Genomic DNA, 15,671 nt, shown 5'->3' with positions numbered 1-15,671 from the left:
GAGCTTGGATATTTCATGCTCTCATTCAAATCAAATTCTATCACCTCATCTCCTACTTTTAGTCAAATTTTAGCACTTTGAACATCTATTAAAGCACCCGAAGTAGCAAGAAAAGGTCTTCCTAGAATTATTGGAATGTTAACATCTTCATCCATCTCTAACACAACAAAATCCACCGGGATTACAAACTTCCCCACCCTTAGAGGAACATCCTCTACCTTACCCTTTGGGAATTTAATAGAGCGATCGGCCAATTGTAGGGTGATGTTGGTGGGTAGAAGTTCCCCTATCCCAAGTCTTTGGTATACCGAGTATGGCATTAGGCTAACACTAGCCCCTAGGTCACACAAAGCATTATCAATTTGCATCTTGTATATTGCACATGGGATAGAAAAGTTACCGGGGTCTTTTAATTTGGGTGGCATCTTGTTCATGATAATTGCACTACAATTCTCGGTGAGACTCACCGTTTCAACCAATTCACACTTTTTCCTTCCACTCGAAATATCTTTCAAAAACCTAGCATAGTTAGGCATTTGCTTGATAGCATCGGTAAAAGGAATTGAAAGGTGAATTTGTTTCAATGTTTCAAGAAATTTTCCAAATTGCACATCTAATTTGTTTCTAACAAATTTGTGAGGATATGGTAGTTTTTGCAATTGTTTTGTTTCTCTCTCTTTTTCTCTTCTCTCTTCACTCTCTTTTTCAAAATCTTTCTCTTTCTCAAATTCTTTTTCTTTCTCACATTCTTTCTCCTTTTCATTATCATGGTTTTGCTCTCTCTCTTGTTCAAAATCACTTTTAAAGGGAGGCTCACTCATGTTCATTCTCTCATTGCTTTTTTTAGGAACACTTTCTTCCAAAACTTTACCACTCCTTGTTGATATAACATTTACGGGCCTCTTAGGATCTAGTCCTTGTGGTGGTAGTTTAGAAGTGCTAGTCCCTTCCTTCAAAGCATTGGCCAATTGTGAAATTTGTGTCTCTAGCATTTTATTATGGGTCATCACTTCACTAAATTTCTTTTCACTTGAGGCCATGAAAGAATTGAACGTTTTAGTTTGATTTTCCATCATTTCCTCCAAGCTAGACCTACTATGTGGTGCTTGTGCATAGTGGTTGTCTTGGGAAGCCCTATTACCTCTAACATTCGAATTGGACGTATTTTGATTAGAAGAACCTCTATTATTATTGTTGTTCCAATTGTTCCGATTATTAGAGTTTCCCCCTTGGTGAAATTGCCCTTGATTCCCATAGTTTCCTTGATTATTATGATTATGGTTACCATAACCACCTTGTTGGTTGTAGTTACCTTGGGGATTTTGGTCCCTTTGGTTCCTACTTCCCCATTGATTTTGATTATGGTAATCGTAATCATTTCCTCTATGGTTATAGGAATTCCCCCCTTGTTCTCTTCTATTTGGTGGTAAGTATCTTTGATTGTCATTCCTATGTCTATTATCATAAGACAAGGCATTGACTTGTTCATTTTCATTTTCATTACCATCTTCGTATTGGGGTTGGGGTTGGAAATCATAATTACAAGAAGAGGTATCATGGTCATAAGACCCACAATTTTCACAAAACAAACATCCATGAGGCATGTTATTAGAAGTAGAGGGAGAAGAGTTAGAATTCATACCTCTCCCCTTAGATTGGGAGGGACGCTCTTGTGTTGAACAAGAGGTCTCTAGTTTTGCCTTAATGGACGTCATCTCCTTTCCAAGGTTGGCGATTTGGGAGGTCAAATTGTTGATGGCATTAAGGTGATCAACGGAGTAAACCGCATTTCCTCCCTTGTTTAGAGAATCTCTCTCTCCTTCTTGCCAATCCATGTGGCGCCTCACCACATCCTCAATTATCTCTATGACTTGCTCCTCCGTCTTGTTCATAATCGGGCCACCCGCTCCTGCATCCAAGCTAGTCTTTCCTTGTGGGCTCAAGCCCCCATAGAAATTTTGAAGCACTTGATATGACGGAATGCCATGATGAGGGCACTCCCTTTGATATTCCTTGTATCGTTCCCATGCTTCATAAATGGTTTCACTAGCTTTTTGACGGAAACCTTGGATCAAAGCTCTTGCCTCGGCCGTCTTCTTTTGGGAATAGAATCTTCCTAATAACGCCGTGGTGACCTCGTCCCAAGTTCTCAAGGAGTTAGGCCTCACCTCCTTCTCAAGCCATTCAAGAGCTCTTCCTATCAAAGAAAAAGGAAACAACTTTAGTCTCACAAACTCTTGAGTTACCCCATTTACCTTGATCGTGTTACAATATTTTTCGAACTCGTTCAAGTGTGCAAGAGGGCTCTCATGTTTTGCTCCACTATATTGCCTCCTTTCAATCAAATTAATCATTGCGGGCCGAATCTCGAAGTCATTGGCTTGAGTAACGGGTGGAGCAATGCCGCTTGAAGCTCTATAAGCTCCCGGAGTTCCCAACTCCTTTAAAGGTCTTTGAGGTGGTGGTTCTGCGTCACCCATTTGATCTCGACCCTCCTCGAAATTGGTCTCCCTAGCAGGGGGAGTAGTAAACGGCCTAGAACCGGCTCTTTTTCTCCTTCTATAAGTTTTCTAAATCTCGGGATCGTAAGGTACCAAGATCCTGTTATGAGTTCTGCGCATACACTCTCAACAAACGCAATTAGTACCAAGGCTACAAGTGTAGCCAAAAAGAAACAATCTTTTTGAAATTTTTTTTATGGTGAACTAGACTCAAGTAATCAATTAGCTATCAACAACACCGTTCCCCGGCAACAGCGCCATTTTGATGGGCGTTAGAACGGTCGTACATTCCACACTCAATCAAACACATTTATTAACAAACACCTTACAAACCAAGCATAATGACAAGTAAGAGTTCGGTCCACAAGGAACGGGATATGATTGCCAAAGATCTTTACACTTAAGCTAACTCGAAGTCAATTGGTGAATTGGGGTTCGTCAAGAAGACAAACAAACTATGGTTCTAAATCAATGAATTAAAGATACTAGGGAATGAGATCCACTCAACCAAGGCAAATAGGCAAACGGGGAGTAAAATAGACAAGATATAGCAAGGACTATATGTAAAATCAACCTCATGCAATTAGAAAACAACTCACACTACTAAACTTAGATTCCTCATTAGTTTAGCAATAGATGATACATAATCAAATTACAATAAGTAATGACGTATTCAATTTTCACTTCCATGTCAAATTAGGCATATCATACTATCAAGCTCCTTAGTCAAGGGTAGCTAAACCTATCATGAGGAACTAACAAGCAATCTCATATAATCAATTTAATTGCAATACAAACATCAATGCTTCTCCCACATTTGCATAGTTAACCCAAAAGGTCGAGCTTCACCCAACCCCTAGCAAGAAGACTACTCACAACTCATGTTTATCAACATGCAATCAAGAATTAGAGTTCTAAATACTTCAATAATTGGGGAAAAGTGGTTAACAATTGAAATAACTATCATCCAATAACAAAATACCAAGAACTAAGAAGATTTAAATAACATGCAAATACCAAATAAAATCTGAAATTAAAAGGAAGAAGGTTGGAGAAATTACTAATTGAAGCTTCAAATGTTGAATACAAATTGCCAAACTTTGAGAATAATTCTTGAATTTCACTAATACAATGATTTGATTTGATGAAAACTAAGCTAAATTAATCCTAAGGAATGTTTCAAACTAAGAGAGGTTTCTGAAAACTAGGCTACTGTACCCCCTTTCTAAATGAGCTAAAGGGGAAGTATTTATACTCCCCGAAACACATAGGGAAATCCGTCAAAAGAAAACGGATTCCCAGCGAGGAGCGCCCGCTCCACAATGAGGAGCGCCCGCTCCTAAGCTGGGAGCGCCTGCTCCTTTCGGCTGCACGCCCTCTCCAGAATGCTTCAATGAAGGATCAGATTTGAAAGTGTCAGGGAGGAGCGCCCGCTCCTCACATGATGCACGCCCGCTCCCCTGTTCCAGCAGCATGGGCAGATTCAATCTTCAAAGGGAGTAGCGCCCGCTCTTGGTGAGGAGCACGCCCGCTCCTAACAGCACCTGAACTTAGGCAGAATGTGGCTAGAGTCGAGGAGCGCCCGCTCCATGAGAGGTTCACGCCCGCTCCTAACAGCACCTGAACTTGGGCAGAATGTGGCTAGAGTCGAGGAGCGCCCGCTCCATGAGAGGTGCACGCCCGCTCCCCTGGAGCGCCCTCTCCAATCTTCAATCCTCTTGTCTTAAACACGATTCATGCACCGAAAGCCTGCCTAATTGAGTCCATAGACCTGCAAAACATGGACAAACACAAACCAAGAGGGGGGGAAAGCCGAGACAAAACATTTTCATTCAAAATTGGGTTAGAAAGAGGGGAAATGATCGCAAAATCGGGTTTAAATTTACACAATAAGTGGTCAAATAAACCACTTATCAACCTTAAATAAGCAAGGCGTCAAAATTTGATCCCAGCCTTCATCAAGAACAGACGGGAGGATCGCCTTCTGGCCTAGAAGGTATGGTTCCTGTTCCAAGTGTTATACTTCCGGTACCGTCTGGTATCTGGCGAGGAGATGATATAAAATCAGTTTCACCATTTCTACCACTTAGACTCCTTGCCCAGGGTCATCATGAACCCTTTGTGACAAGTCAAGGTGTACCACCCAGGGCCGGCTACCTTAGGAGCCTTGCTCAAATAATGCATCGACGCAAAGGCCTCGAAGCCCGATTTTACCCCTTGCATCTTACATGCGGCGACGTACCCAAGAACGTTCACCCACGAATTAGGGGCAAGATGCCAAACACCCAGGCGGTATCTGTTCAGGGTTTTCTCAACGTCCTTGTCCAGGGGAAATCTTAAGCTCGCCTGTATCGCTGCTTCTTAACAGCCAAAGCATTGATCCCCATATCTTTGATTGAATGGCCAGACGATTGTATCGTCCATGTCAGGGACATGAATTTCATATTCGACCCCCATGACATAGGTGTCTCAGAATTCTTCAAGCTTTTTTAACATATTTCTTTGAGTCCGAGCAGAGATATGGGTGAAATAGGGAGTGAATTCTTCTCGAGCAGAGGAAAAATCTTTCCCTTATCCTCTTTTAGGAGAGGCGACCTCCTCCTCAGAGTCAGAGGCAGAATCAGAGCTTTCTAGCTCTTCATGGGATACAGGCAGCTCAATTCTATCTTTGGAACCGCCTGAAACAGCATCCGACAGGGATGACCCTTGTTCAGACCGGATGCACTATTATCAAACCCATCATCTCACTCGTTCAGGATGGAGTCATCTCTTGGCACCCTAAAAGTGTCACCGTCTTCCTCATCATCTATAGGGCCCTAGGCCATCCACTTAGTTCTGACCATAGTGTCTTGCACAGACACAGAGACGGTTGGATTCGGGGATGTTTGCAGAGGGGAGTCCAAGTGGGGGCATGCGGCATTCCTAGTCCTAGGTTCAGCCGTCCCTGGTGACCGGCTGACAGCTACCCTAGGTCGTGCCATATGTGTTTGTGAAACCATTTTGAAAAACAAGGAATAACAAACACAAACGGAAAATTAAAGAACAAGAAAGAGATGGAGCAGACGGTTACCTTGTATAGAAGGTACTGTTGGAACTTCTTCGGACATTTGTACTGCAGGCAATTGAACTCAAGGGGTAATAAGCAAATTCTCTCAAAAGTCAGATTTTCTCTCGAAATATTTTTCGTGAATATGCGAAAATGAGGGGGGTGAAAACATATATATAGAGGGGTAAAAGTTTCAGGGGCAACCCTGACATTTACTCCAGAAGGTAAAGAGTAAAAATACTGTCCACCCATGCATGTGTGACACTTGTCACAGATGTCACGTGGCATGGCACATCACCCCTGTGAAGGGCAAATAATTTGGGGAGTTTTACCCCCGCCACGTTGTCCAATAATAGTGTGACATGTGTCACTCAATAAGGGGTCCAAATGGACTCTCCTGGACTTGATACGTGGCATACAGATATTCATTAGGGAATGATGGCCTTCAGGGCCCAATTCCCGAGAAAGCCGCAAAGCGGCGCAGCCCACCAAATCTAGGTCAGAATGACCTAGGTAAGGGCACATTTACCTATGATCCTATAAATAGGGATATTTACCCCATTTTGGAGACATGTTCAATTATTACAACACAATTAATTCTCTCACATTAGAGAAAACACTTGATCTCGCGATATGAGAATATCACTTTTACTTTTCGCACTTTTTACATCACTTCGAACACTTTTTAACTTGATCATCGGAGGCGGAACTCCGAACACCCGGAGCTTCCGTTGTTTTCCAAGTACAGCCGGCGGGAAATCAATCTTGGTGACGTAACTCTCCTGAGGGATAAAAAAAACCCTGAAACAACTCCTAATTTTTGAAAGTGCATTACTTTGATTTTTGTACTATTCATGTTTGATTTAATTTTTTTTCTACTTTAAATTACGTAAAGATTATAATAGAATATATCATTAGATTAGTCACAATGTGTATTTTTATAATTTAATTTTATTCCAAATTTTATTAATAGAATTTTTTTTTTATTTTTAACTAAACAAATTTTATTAATAGATAGTTAAAGATATTAATGGTTAAATTTACATCTAGGAAAATGTATCGGTCAAACTGATGCCTTTAAAAAAAATAGAGGGAATGTCTCTTAATATGAATTTTAATCTAATTAATTATAAACCACCGAAAAAGAGGTTTACAATTTATTAAATTCAAGTGTTATACAATTAATAATTAATGGATAAGATCACGATATTTAATATACTTTTAAAAAAATATTATAAATTTTTATTTCTATTACGAATTTGATGAAATATATCTAGTGGTATAAATTTTATTTCAAAAATAGGTCATTTTACTTCATCTAATCTAGTCTAATATCATATCATATCACTAATATATAACCCTGGTCTCGCAGCCATTCCACGAGACAGTGACACTTGGCATTTTAGATTTTCGCCAAGTGTCGCATCATGTAGGCGAAAAATAGATATTATTGTGACACATATGATACTAAGTAAGTGAATTTTGGATAATTTTTTTTAAGATAAAAATGTTGTATAGAGTTTTATTATCAATATACTTCTAATACTTCATATATACAAAATTAATCCTAACTTTTAATAAATATCATATATATAAATTGGTTATACTTCTATCATAAAATTCGTTTTAAAAAGTTCTGTAAAATAAGATCCATTTATAATATATTTTATTTATCAAAAAAAAGTAATAGAAAATTAGTAAAAAAAAACAATTTAAGTTCAATAAAAATAATTTCAAGTCAATAATAATATAAATATTCACAAAATAAACTACAAAAAGTACAGTACACTATTACTTAATTAAATAAGTGATATGACATCGTATTTCTAAATATCCTACATTATAAAAAGGGCACAAATAGTCACTAACAAATAAAGTTGGCCTCGCAGCTAGGTCACGAGACAATGACACTTGGAATTCCAGTTTTTTGCCAAGTGTCGTGCCACGTAGGCGACAAATAGATATTATTGTGACACATATGATGGTAAATAATCAAAATTTTGATAGATTTTTGAAGATAAAAATATTGCATAGAGTTTTATTATCGATACACTACTAATATTTCATATATAAAATTTTATCATAACTTTTAATTAAAAATCTAATAACTCGATTCTATTTCCATCATAAAATTCGTTTTGAAAAGTTCTTTAAAATAAGATCCATTTATAATATATTTAAAATAATAGATAATTAATAATATAAATATAAGTTTTAATCAGGAAAAATACTTTCAGTTTCGTAAAAATAATTTAAGCATGATATTGCATTTCTAAATATCTTGCGTCACCAAAAGTGATTATATGACTGTATTTAACATTCAAGCTAAGAGATTTATCTTAAAATTCAATAAACAACCTGAGTATCGTCCGGGCACAAAACTAGTATATATATATACGGGGTTTTTTCCACGAGATTTTAGAGTACCACGTAGGATTTTAATTTTTATAAAAGGGAATTTTTTTCCCAAGATTTTAGAGCGCCACGTTGGATTTTAATTTTTTAAAAAATTATTAGAGCGCCATGTAGAATTAATATTTTTAAAACGATACAATAGGATTATGCCACGTAAGATTAGTTTTTTTTTAAAAGCGTTACCTATGATTATAATAAAAAAAAATGCCACATAGGATAAATATGTTTAAAACGCTACAATAGGATTATGCCACGTAAGATTAGTTTTTAAAACGCTACATAGGATTACGATAAAAAAATCAAAATTATTAGAGCAACACATAAGATTATTATTTTATTATCATAAATAAAATTAAATGATTTATTTGGGTGATTAATGGAACCAACATTATGATAAATTTTTACAAAAATTAAGAATATCAATATTATTATTTTGATATAGGAATATTATTATTTAGATATATGATTAATGAAATTAAAGGGATCAAAGCTAAGTACAGAAATATCAATCATTGAGCTAGCATATTCGACCATTAATCAAAAGTGAAAATAAAAAGGACAAAATGTTAACTCAAAAAAATGAAATTCTTTGTTGTTTGTAAACATACGATGGGAAATTAGAAATTTTCAAAATTTTTTTGTCATGGAAATTTCAAATTAGAGATAGAGCGTCACATAGGAAAATGTTATATTTTAGCCAATGAAAAAAAGAATTGCAATTTATTTTAGTTCTAAATTTTTTTATTTATTATAAAACTAAAATCAGCGCACTTTCTTTATGGCTGGCCATATCGTGTGGCCAGTTGAGGCACACAAAAATATTGATTGGTTGGGTAACCCATTCCGAGTAACCTTTGATCGATCGAATAATCATTGACCAACCGTGTAACCCCTGATCAAGTAATCCCAACCACACGCTGTGACCAGCCACATATGAAACTTTGTGAATTAAAATATTATCTTTTTTATATCAGGAATTTTATCTATATATGAGAAACAAAATGAATAGTTCATTTTATAGTAAAAAAAATTCAAGTAAAAAGCAAGCGAAAATCACAAAGTTTATCAGATAAATATATTTTTGATAAAATATTTTATTTGAGGGCCTATGGGTGTGACCAAATAATAATTAATATGATATTATAAAAAAACTGTTCAAAAAAAAATTAATTTAAAAAAATATTTCTAAGAATCTAATTAAACAGCCAAGTGGATTTCGTATGTGGTCGTACACGTCCGTAACGTTACTTTCACAAACGCCTTAAAAGTTGATTGATAGTAAATGATAATGCAAACACCAGTATCAATCTTTCAACCTTTTTGGAAGAATTTAGCCTTTTTCACCAGTTTTTCTGTCCCAGATAATTCAACACCAGTTAAACTTGTGCACTATCTCATTTGAGGTAGGCTTTTTCTAATTATCACATACATAAAATCCTCCTCTCAATCTATTTCCAACCATTATTCTTTTAAAAAAATCTACTTTGATAAATTATTACACACGTAATTTTGAGCAAATATTTAGGAGGGTAATAAGTGATCAATAATGGATCAAGCATGGTGGTTAGATTTCTTTACAGGAATGCTGAAGCCCGTTGCGGCGTTGGCAGTTGTTCTGTTGGCGGTCGTGTTGTCGTATTTTCAGAAGCTGGAATTAGAAGGAGAGATGATCTACTCCATTTTCCGAGCTTTTGTTCAGCTTTCTATTATTGGTTTTGTTCTTCAGTTCATCTTTACTCAGAGCAATATTTTGTGGATTCTTGTTGCTTATCTTTTCATGGTTAGTCATTATTTCTCACTCTCTAATTATTGGTTAGATTATTTTACTTTGAACATTTCCTTACTTGCTTAGCTAGTCACTATGTCATATAATGAGGACACGACGAGAGGATGTGATCCCCACTATTGTTAACAACAATAATTTTTTAAAGTATAACATATTAGGATAATAATGAAATAGTTGTGCTAAGTTTCGTGCTAATACAATTTTTTAAAGTGTAACTTATTCGGATAAAACGTAATTTATCATACTAAGTTTTGTTCTAACACAATTTTTTTCCTTCCAATTTTTGGTCTTCTTGTTAAGTTAGGATGATGAACTTTTGATATTATGTCAAACAGCCACTTAATTAAAAACAATAGGTGATGATTAAAGTCCTATAATTGATCTATACCGTGTTTATAAATATTTTAAAATTTCCACCTAATGATCAACTATATCTGGCTAATAAAGAACCTCAACTGATTGGACAATAAACAAAAAAATAATTATCAAACTATGTTTTAACCTCAATAGAGACACTTTGAGGATCCATATTTCGTACCCCTTTCTCCTCAGTTTACATGATGACGTATTTTGGAGCATACTAACATGTATTTTTTTTTTTTTTTTGAGGAAATACTAACATGTCAATTATACTAACATGTAATTGATTTAAAAAACTAAGGACATAGTTGGTTAAAGAGTGATAGTTTATTAGATTAATTGCAATTAGAAATAATTAAAGATCTTCAGGATCTTCTAGTTTTAGAATATGGTAGTGGGGAATATTTTATTAGTTTCTCCATCAACATAATGACATTTGTGATATAGTCTGTAATACAAGTTGGACTTGTTAGCAAAAGACAAACTAGTTGTATGGATGCTTGCTGTGAGGAGCTGACGTATAAATGTCTTGTTCTTTCAGCTACCCATGTTAGCTGCCTAAGTGCCTATCAGCTAATAGAGCTTATATCTTAGCTAATTAAATCAAAATTTGATAATCTATCAATTTTAGCTGATTATCAGCTTTTGATAACTTGTTTGAATCTTATCAGTTTACCTAGTTGTGTTTTGTGTATGTGACAATTCATGTAATGAACTTTACATTAGAATTGTTGAAATTATAAAATAAATTTTTGCTAACCAACACAACCTTAGAAAATCTTAAAGTGTGTAATTATTTTTTATTTTTTATTTTTTATTTTTTTTATTTTTTATTTTTTTTTAAATTCATGTTTAAAATGCATATGCAACTCTGTCACAAGAGACACATCATCTAAAGCTAAAAGTAAAGATGGTTTTGTAGTAGATAAAAGAATAAAAGATGAGAATTCCATGATTTTTTTTAATTATTTATTACTTCCTTTGTTTTTCTCATTAGATTCTTGACATTTTATAAAAGTAGATGAAAAATCTATTAGATTATATATAAAACATAGCATGCAAAGTCATGTTCAGTCTTAATTTTTTTGGTCTTAATAAATCATTTATTATCTTAATTATATTCAACTATGAAATATTATCTTTCTTTTACTAATACGCAGCTAAATATATATGGTCAAAATAATGCATTACAAATACACACATGTAGTCGAATTGAGAAGAACATTTATTAACAGAGGTTATTGTTACACGGTCCACAAAAAGATTACTTCAATTATATAATGAAATTTTAGATGAAGTGATTAACCAAAATGTTGATGATATGATTAGATTTATGTAAAGTAATGACATGATTTGATTTATGTTAAGTGATGATAGGTGTGTGTTTGTTAAACAGGTAAGTGTGGCAGGATACACAGCAGGGCAGCGTGCAAAGCACGTGCCACGAGGGAAGTATGTGGCAGGTGCTTCAATATTGATAGGAACAGCAGTGACAATGTTAACATTAGTAGTACTGAATGTGTTTCCTTTTACACCGAGGTATATCATTCCTGTTGCTGGTATGATGGTTGGCAATGCTATGACTACTACTGGTGTTACCATGAAGAGACTTCGAGATGATATTAAGATCCAAATTAGCTTGGTAGGTTTTTTTTTTTTTTTTTTTTGTCCCTTTCCTTTTTTGTTTTTTTTTTTTATGAAATGAGTAACTAAATCCAAAAAATAAAAAAAAAATTAAAAAACGAAAATGAAAATGAAAACAAAATTGAGGGACTAACCGTGACAATGCCACACCTCTAACTTTGTAGGACTAAATTCTGATGGAACACTTTCTAATACATGTAGTCTTAATGTTTTAAGTGACTCCTTGATTAGTAAGCCAATTTACTGCATGACTGTCTAGCGTAATAGTTGATATCATCTGCACATGTACATAAGATTGCAACTTCTAGACTTCTAGTGCATATTTGTAATCTCCTACAAAGTTCCAATGATATCAAAGCTTAAAAATTTGTTAAACTTTTCTATCAAAGATTTGTCTCAACAATAAATAATTAAAAAAAGTAAGATAATGAGATTGATTAATTAAAGGTGAATATAATGAATAATATAGTAAATTTCGTTGAATAAAAGTGTGTATTAAAATAAGATAGTGAGATTTGGTTGATTATAAAAGTAAATAAAGTGTCCAATAAATACGAATGAGACTTTTATCTAGAAATAAAGGTTTTATTTACTACCTTTATTAAATATTAGTTTCAACTTTGGAATATTTTATATCTCATAAATAATATCCCAAAGTTACAACTAATATTTAACGGAGGTAGTATTTTTTTAGCTGAAATTGACTTTTATTTGAGGATGAAAAGAGTAATTATGTAAACAAAAGAAAAAAAAATCTAAAAAAAAAAACTTCATACGTCCTATAATATCTCACAATTATTGTCCCACTATTTATAAACAGGTAGAGACAGCATTAGCACTTGGGGCAACACCACGTCAAGCAACAGTGGAACAAGTGAAAAGATCATTAGTAATTGCCCTCTCCCCGGTATTGGACAATGCTAAAACAGTTGGGCTAATTTCTCTTCCAGGAGCAATGACTGGTATGATTATGGGTGGTGCATCACCTTTGGAAGCCATTCAACTACAAATTGTGGTTATGAACATGTTACTAGGAGCCTCCACAGTTAGTTGTATCATATCTACTTATCTATCTTGGCCTAATTTTTTCACTAAAGCTTATCAGTTGGAAGCTAAGGTTTTTTCTTCTGAATGATGCCTTTGTTGTCGTGGTTGACATTTGTAGTCCTGCCTCTATCTAACATGGCTTTTTCAATACAGATGGTTAGAGATGGTACAAACTTTATTACTCCTTTCGTTTACAATGCTTGTTAAGAGATTCTATGAAAAATGAAATCTAATATTTAATGACTTTTTGTATTTGAAAACATAAATATGTGGAGTCGTGTTAGAGTCCTCACGACTTTAGTTTCCAAATAGAGGTGTCAAAACCAATTCGACTTGACTCAAAATAAATCATTTATTTCAATCTGTAACCGACTTGATTTGACTCGAGAAATTCGGGACCCCAACTCGAGCTGTAACCGATTTGAACTCAACCCAAATCCGAATTGAATTCGGCCCAATTTAAATTGAACCCGACACCGATTTGACCCGACTTGAACTTAAATCAAAACCGATTTGATCAATCTTGAACTCAAACCAAACTAGTTTAACCTGACCTGAATATAACTCGACAAATACCCTATTCAATCTAAGTTTTAACCCAAAATGATATTAACCCAATTTGATTTGAATTCGACATGATTTCAAACCAAATAATACTTTCTCTGTTTTTTTATACTTGCAACACACCTTCTTTGCACGCTATTTGAGGAAGTGATTAGACTAGGTAAACAAACGAAATAAGCTGTAAGATTTAAACCGTAGAACCTTATTACTTTTTCTAACCGGTGGTAAAATTTTATCAATTAGTTTGTCCGTTTACCTAGCCTAACATATTCATTAATGTGCATGCTAGAATAGTGTGTTGCAAGTATATAAAAACGAAGGAAGTAAATTTTAAACCCAACCTTTTATTAACCTTCGTGTTTTTTTATTTATTTATTTATTTTTGTAAACTTAAATATGATTACTTTCATTCATTTAATTATTTATTTCATTAATTGTTAATAATTTTTTTTGGAAAGGTGAGCCTTGGGCATAACAACTTTTAATTTGTGATTCAATAAAATAAAATATATATATTTCTTCAACTTAATCAACTTGATGTTCGTACTAAACTTAAGTTCAATTTAAGCAATATGTGATTACCATCTCTCATTGCGAAAGTGCTACTGGTACTCAAAAGGGGATTGGTGGTTGAATTTAGTATGGTAGAATATAGCAAAATTATATTAATTTTCTCCATTAGAAGGAACCAGTAGAAGCTATTTCTTGCACAACGAAAATTAAAACACAAAGAGAAAAAATAAAAACACAGAGATTTATCGAGGGTCATCTCAACTTAGAGCCTATGGCTTCCCTACCCTAATTACTTTTATTAATCAACTCAGAAAAACAAAAGCAATTACAATGATTATTCATCTTACTCTAGTTAAACAATCCTCAGCTCACACCCAGCTCAAGGTGTCACTCAGCTCGCACTTGAACTCACAAGCAATCGCACTTGAACTCACAAATACTACCCAATCACTAACCCGGCCCTTAGTGATTCAATTACAACACTAAAAAAATCCCTTAATAGTGCTTTCACTCAAAGCAAAGGTAAGAGGCAATACAAATTAAACCACAATAAGGCGTGTGCACTAACAGTTGTTAAACTAATGAGCTGTTTCCTAGGATGGTTTTGAGCTTTTCGAAATATCTCTCAAAAATCTGTGTTTGCTAAAAAATTGGAATTACGTTTGCATTTTATAGTCCTTGGGATATAACTTATTTCGTGACCTAGAAAATCATATCTTAGGTAAAGATCCTTTCCTCGATGCATTACTCGCGTGATGGAAAAAATCTTCTACTCCCTCCGATTTTTTTTAATTGCAACTTTGGTGTGTATTGCGGTTCACGAGGCAAAAGTTAAAGGGGTATGTAGTAGTGGGGTTAATTAAAGGTGATTAAAGTGTGTAGAGAGAGAAAGTTTGGCCCACCACTTGGTAAAGTAGTGGTAAAGTAGTGTGTAGAGAGAGAAAGTTTGGCCCACCACTTAGTAAAGTAGTGGTAAAGTAGCGGGTAAAATAGTAATTTTGAAGGTTTTTGTTTACCCAAAATAGAAATAAAATAGAAAGTTGCATTTAATTTTGATCGGACTAAAATAGCAAAAGTTGCAATTAAAAAAAATCGGAGGGAGTATATTATTATGTTTTCAAAATTAGAACTAGAATAATATCCTAAGATATATATGCAAAATAATGTATAATATTATTAAAACGCAAAGGGATAACATGGTGACGACATGTGTTACCACTACTACAAAAACACCTATCGAGTCGCCTCTAAACCATCTTACACGTCGCTTCAAGGGCGACAGTACAAGCACCGACACAATAGGTACCCCCCTACGTGTCGCCTATGACCTGACGCGTTAGGATAGTTTATGAGTCGCCTGGTTGATTATAGGCGATGCATAAAATAAGGTATAAGAGTCGCTATAATATAGTTTATGAGTCACTTGTTTCTTTAGATGCAACGTGAAATATATAGTTTTCGAGTCTCATATTACTTTAAAGGCGACGCGTAAGGTCTATTTTATAATTAATTTATTTACAAAAATGCTATGCATATAATAAAAATTATGTGTCACTTATTTAGTAAAGGCGATGCATATGGTAAAATTAATGAGTCACCTATTTATTAGAGGTGATGTGTATAATGTAATGTAGGCTACTACGTGCAGCTATCCTAAACATGCATAATATTAAAATTCATTTATAATTATACAAATGAATAATAAAAAATAACGATATTTTATTAATTTAAACTAATAAAGACCAAATTAACTAAAATATATTAATAATTGAAAATTTTCTAATAAAATAAGTAC

At 34.4% G+C, this 15,671-nt stretch overlaps 1 protein-coding gene across 1 annotated transcript; it reads left to right on the top strand.

Moving 5' to 3' along the window:
- The first annotated feature begins 9,251 nt into the window (after positions 1-9,251).
- Positions 9,252-13,042, top strand: LOC110711439 (protein ALUMINUM SENSITIVE 3). Its single transcript, XM_021889818.1, has 3 exons — positions 9,252-9,742; positions 11,505-11,750; positions 12,573-13,042. Exons 1-3 carry the CDS (start codon positions 9,509-9,511, stop codon positions 12,885-12,887), a joined length of 795 nt encoding a protein of 264 aa, XP_021745510.1. The 5' UTR covers positions 9,252-9,508; the 3' UTR covers positions 12,888-13,042.
- Positions 13,043-15,671: the final 2,629 nt, after the last annotated feature.

The sequence above is a fragment of the Chenopodium quinoa genome, unplaced genomic scaffold (genome assembly GCF_001683475.1).
Source record: "Chenopodium quinoa cultivar QQ74 unplaced genomic scaffold, ASM168347v1, whole genome shotgun sequence".
Lineage (NCBI taxonomy): Eukaryota > Viridiplantae > Streptophyta > Magnoliopsida > Caryophyllales > Amaranthaceae > Chenopodium > Chenopodium quinoa.
The sequence above is the reverse complement of the archived record's forward strand: the minus strand, read 5'-3'. Positions and strand labels throughout refer to the sequence as shown.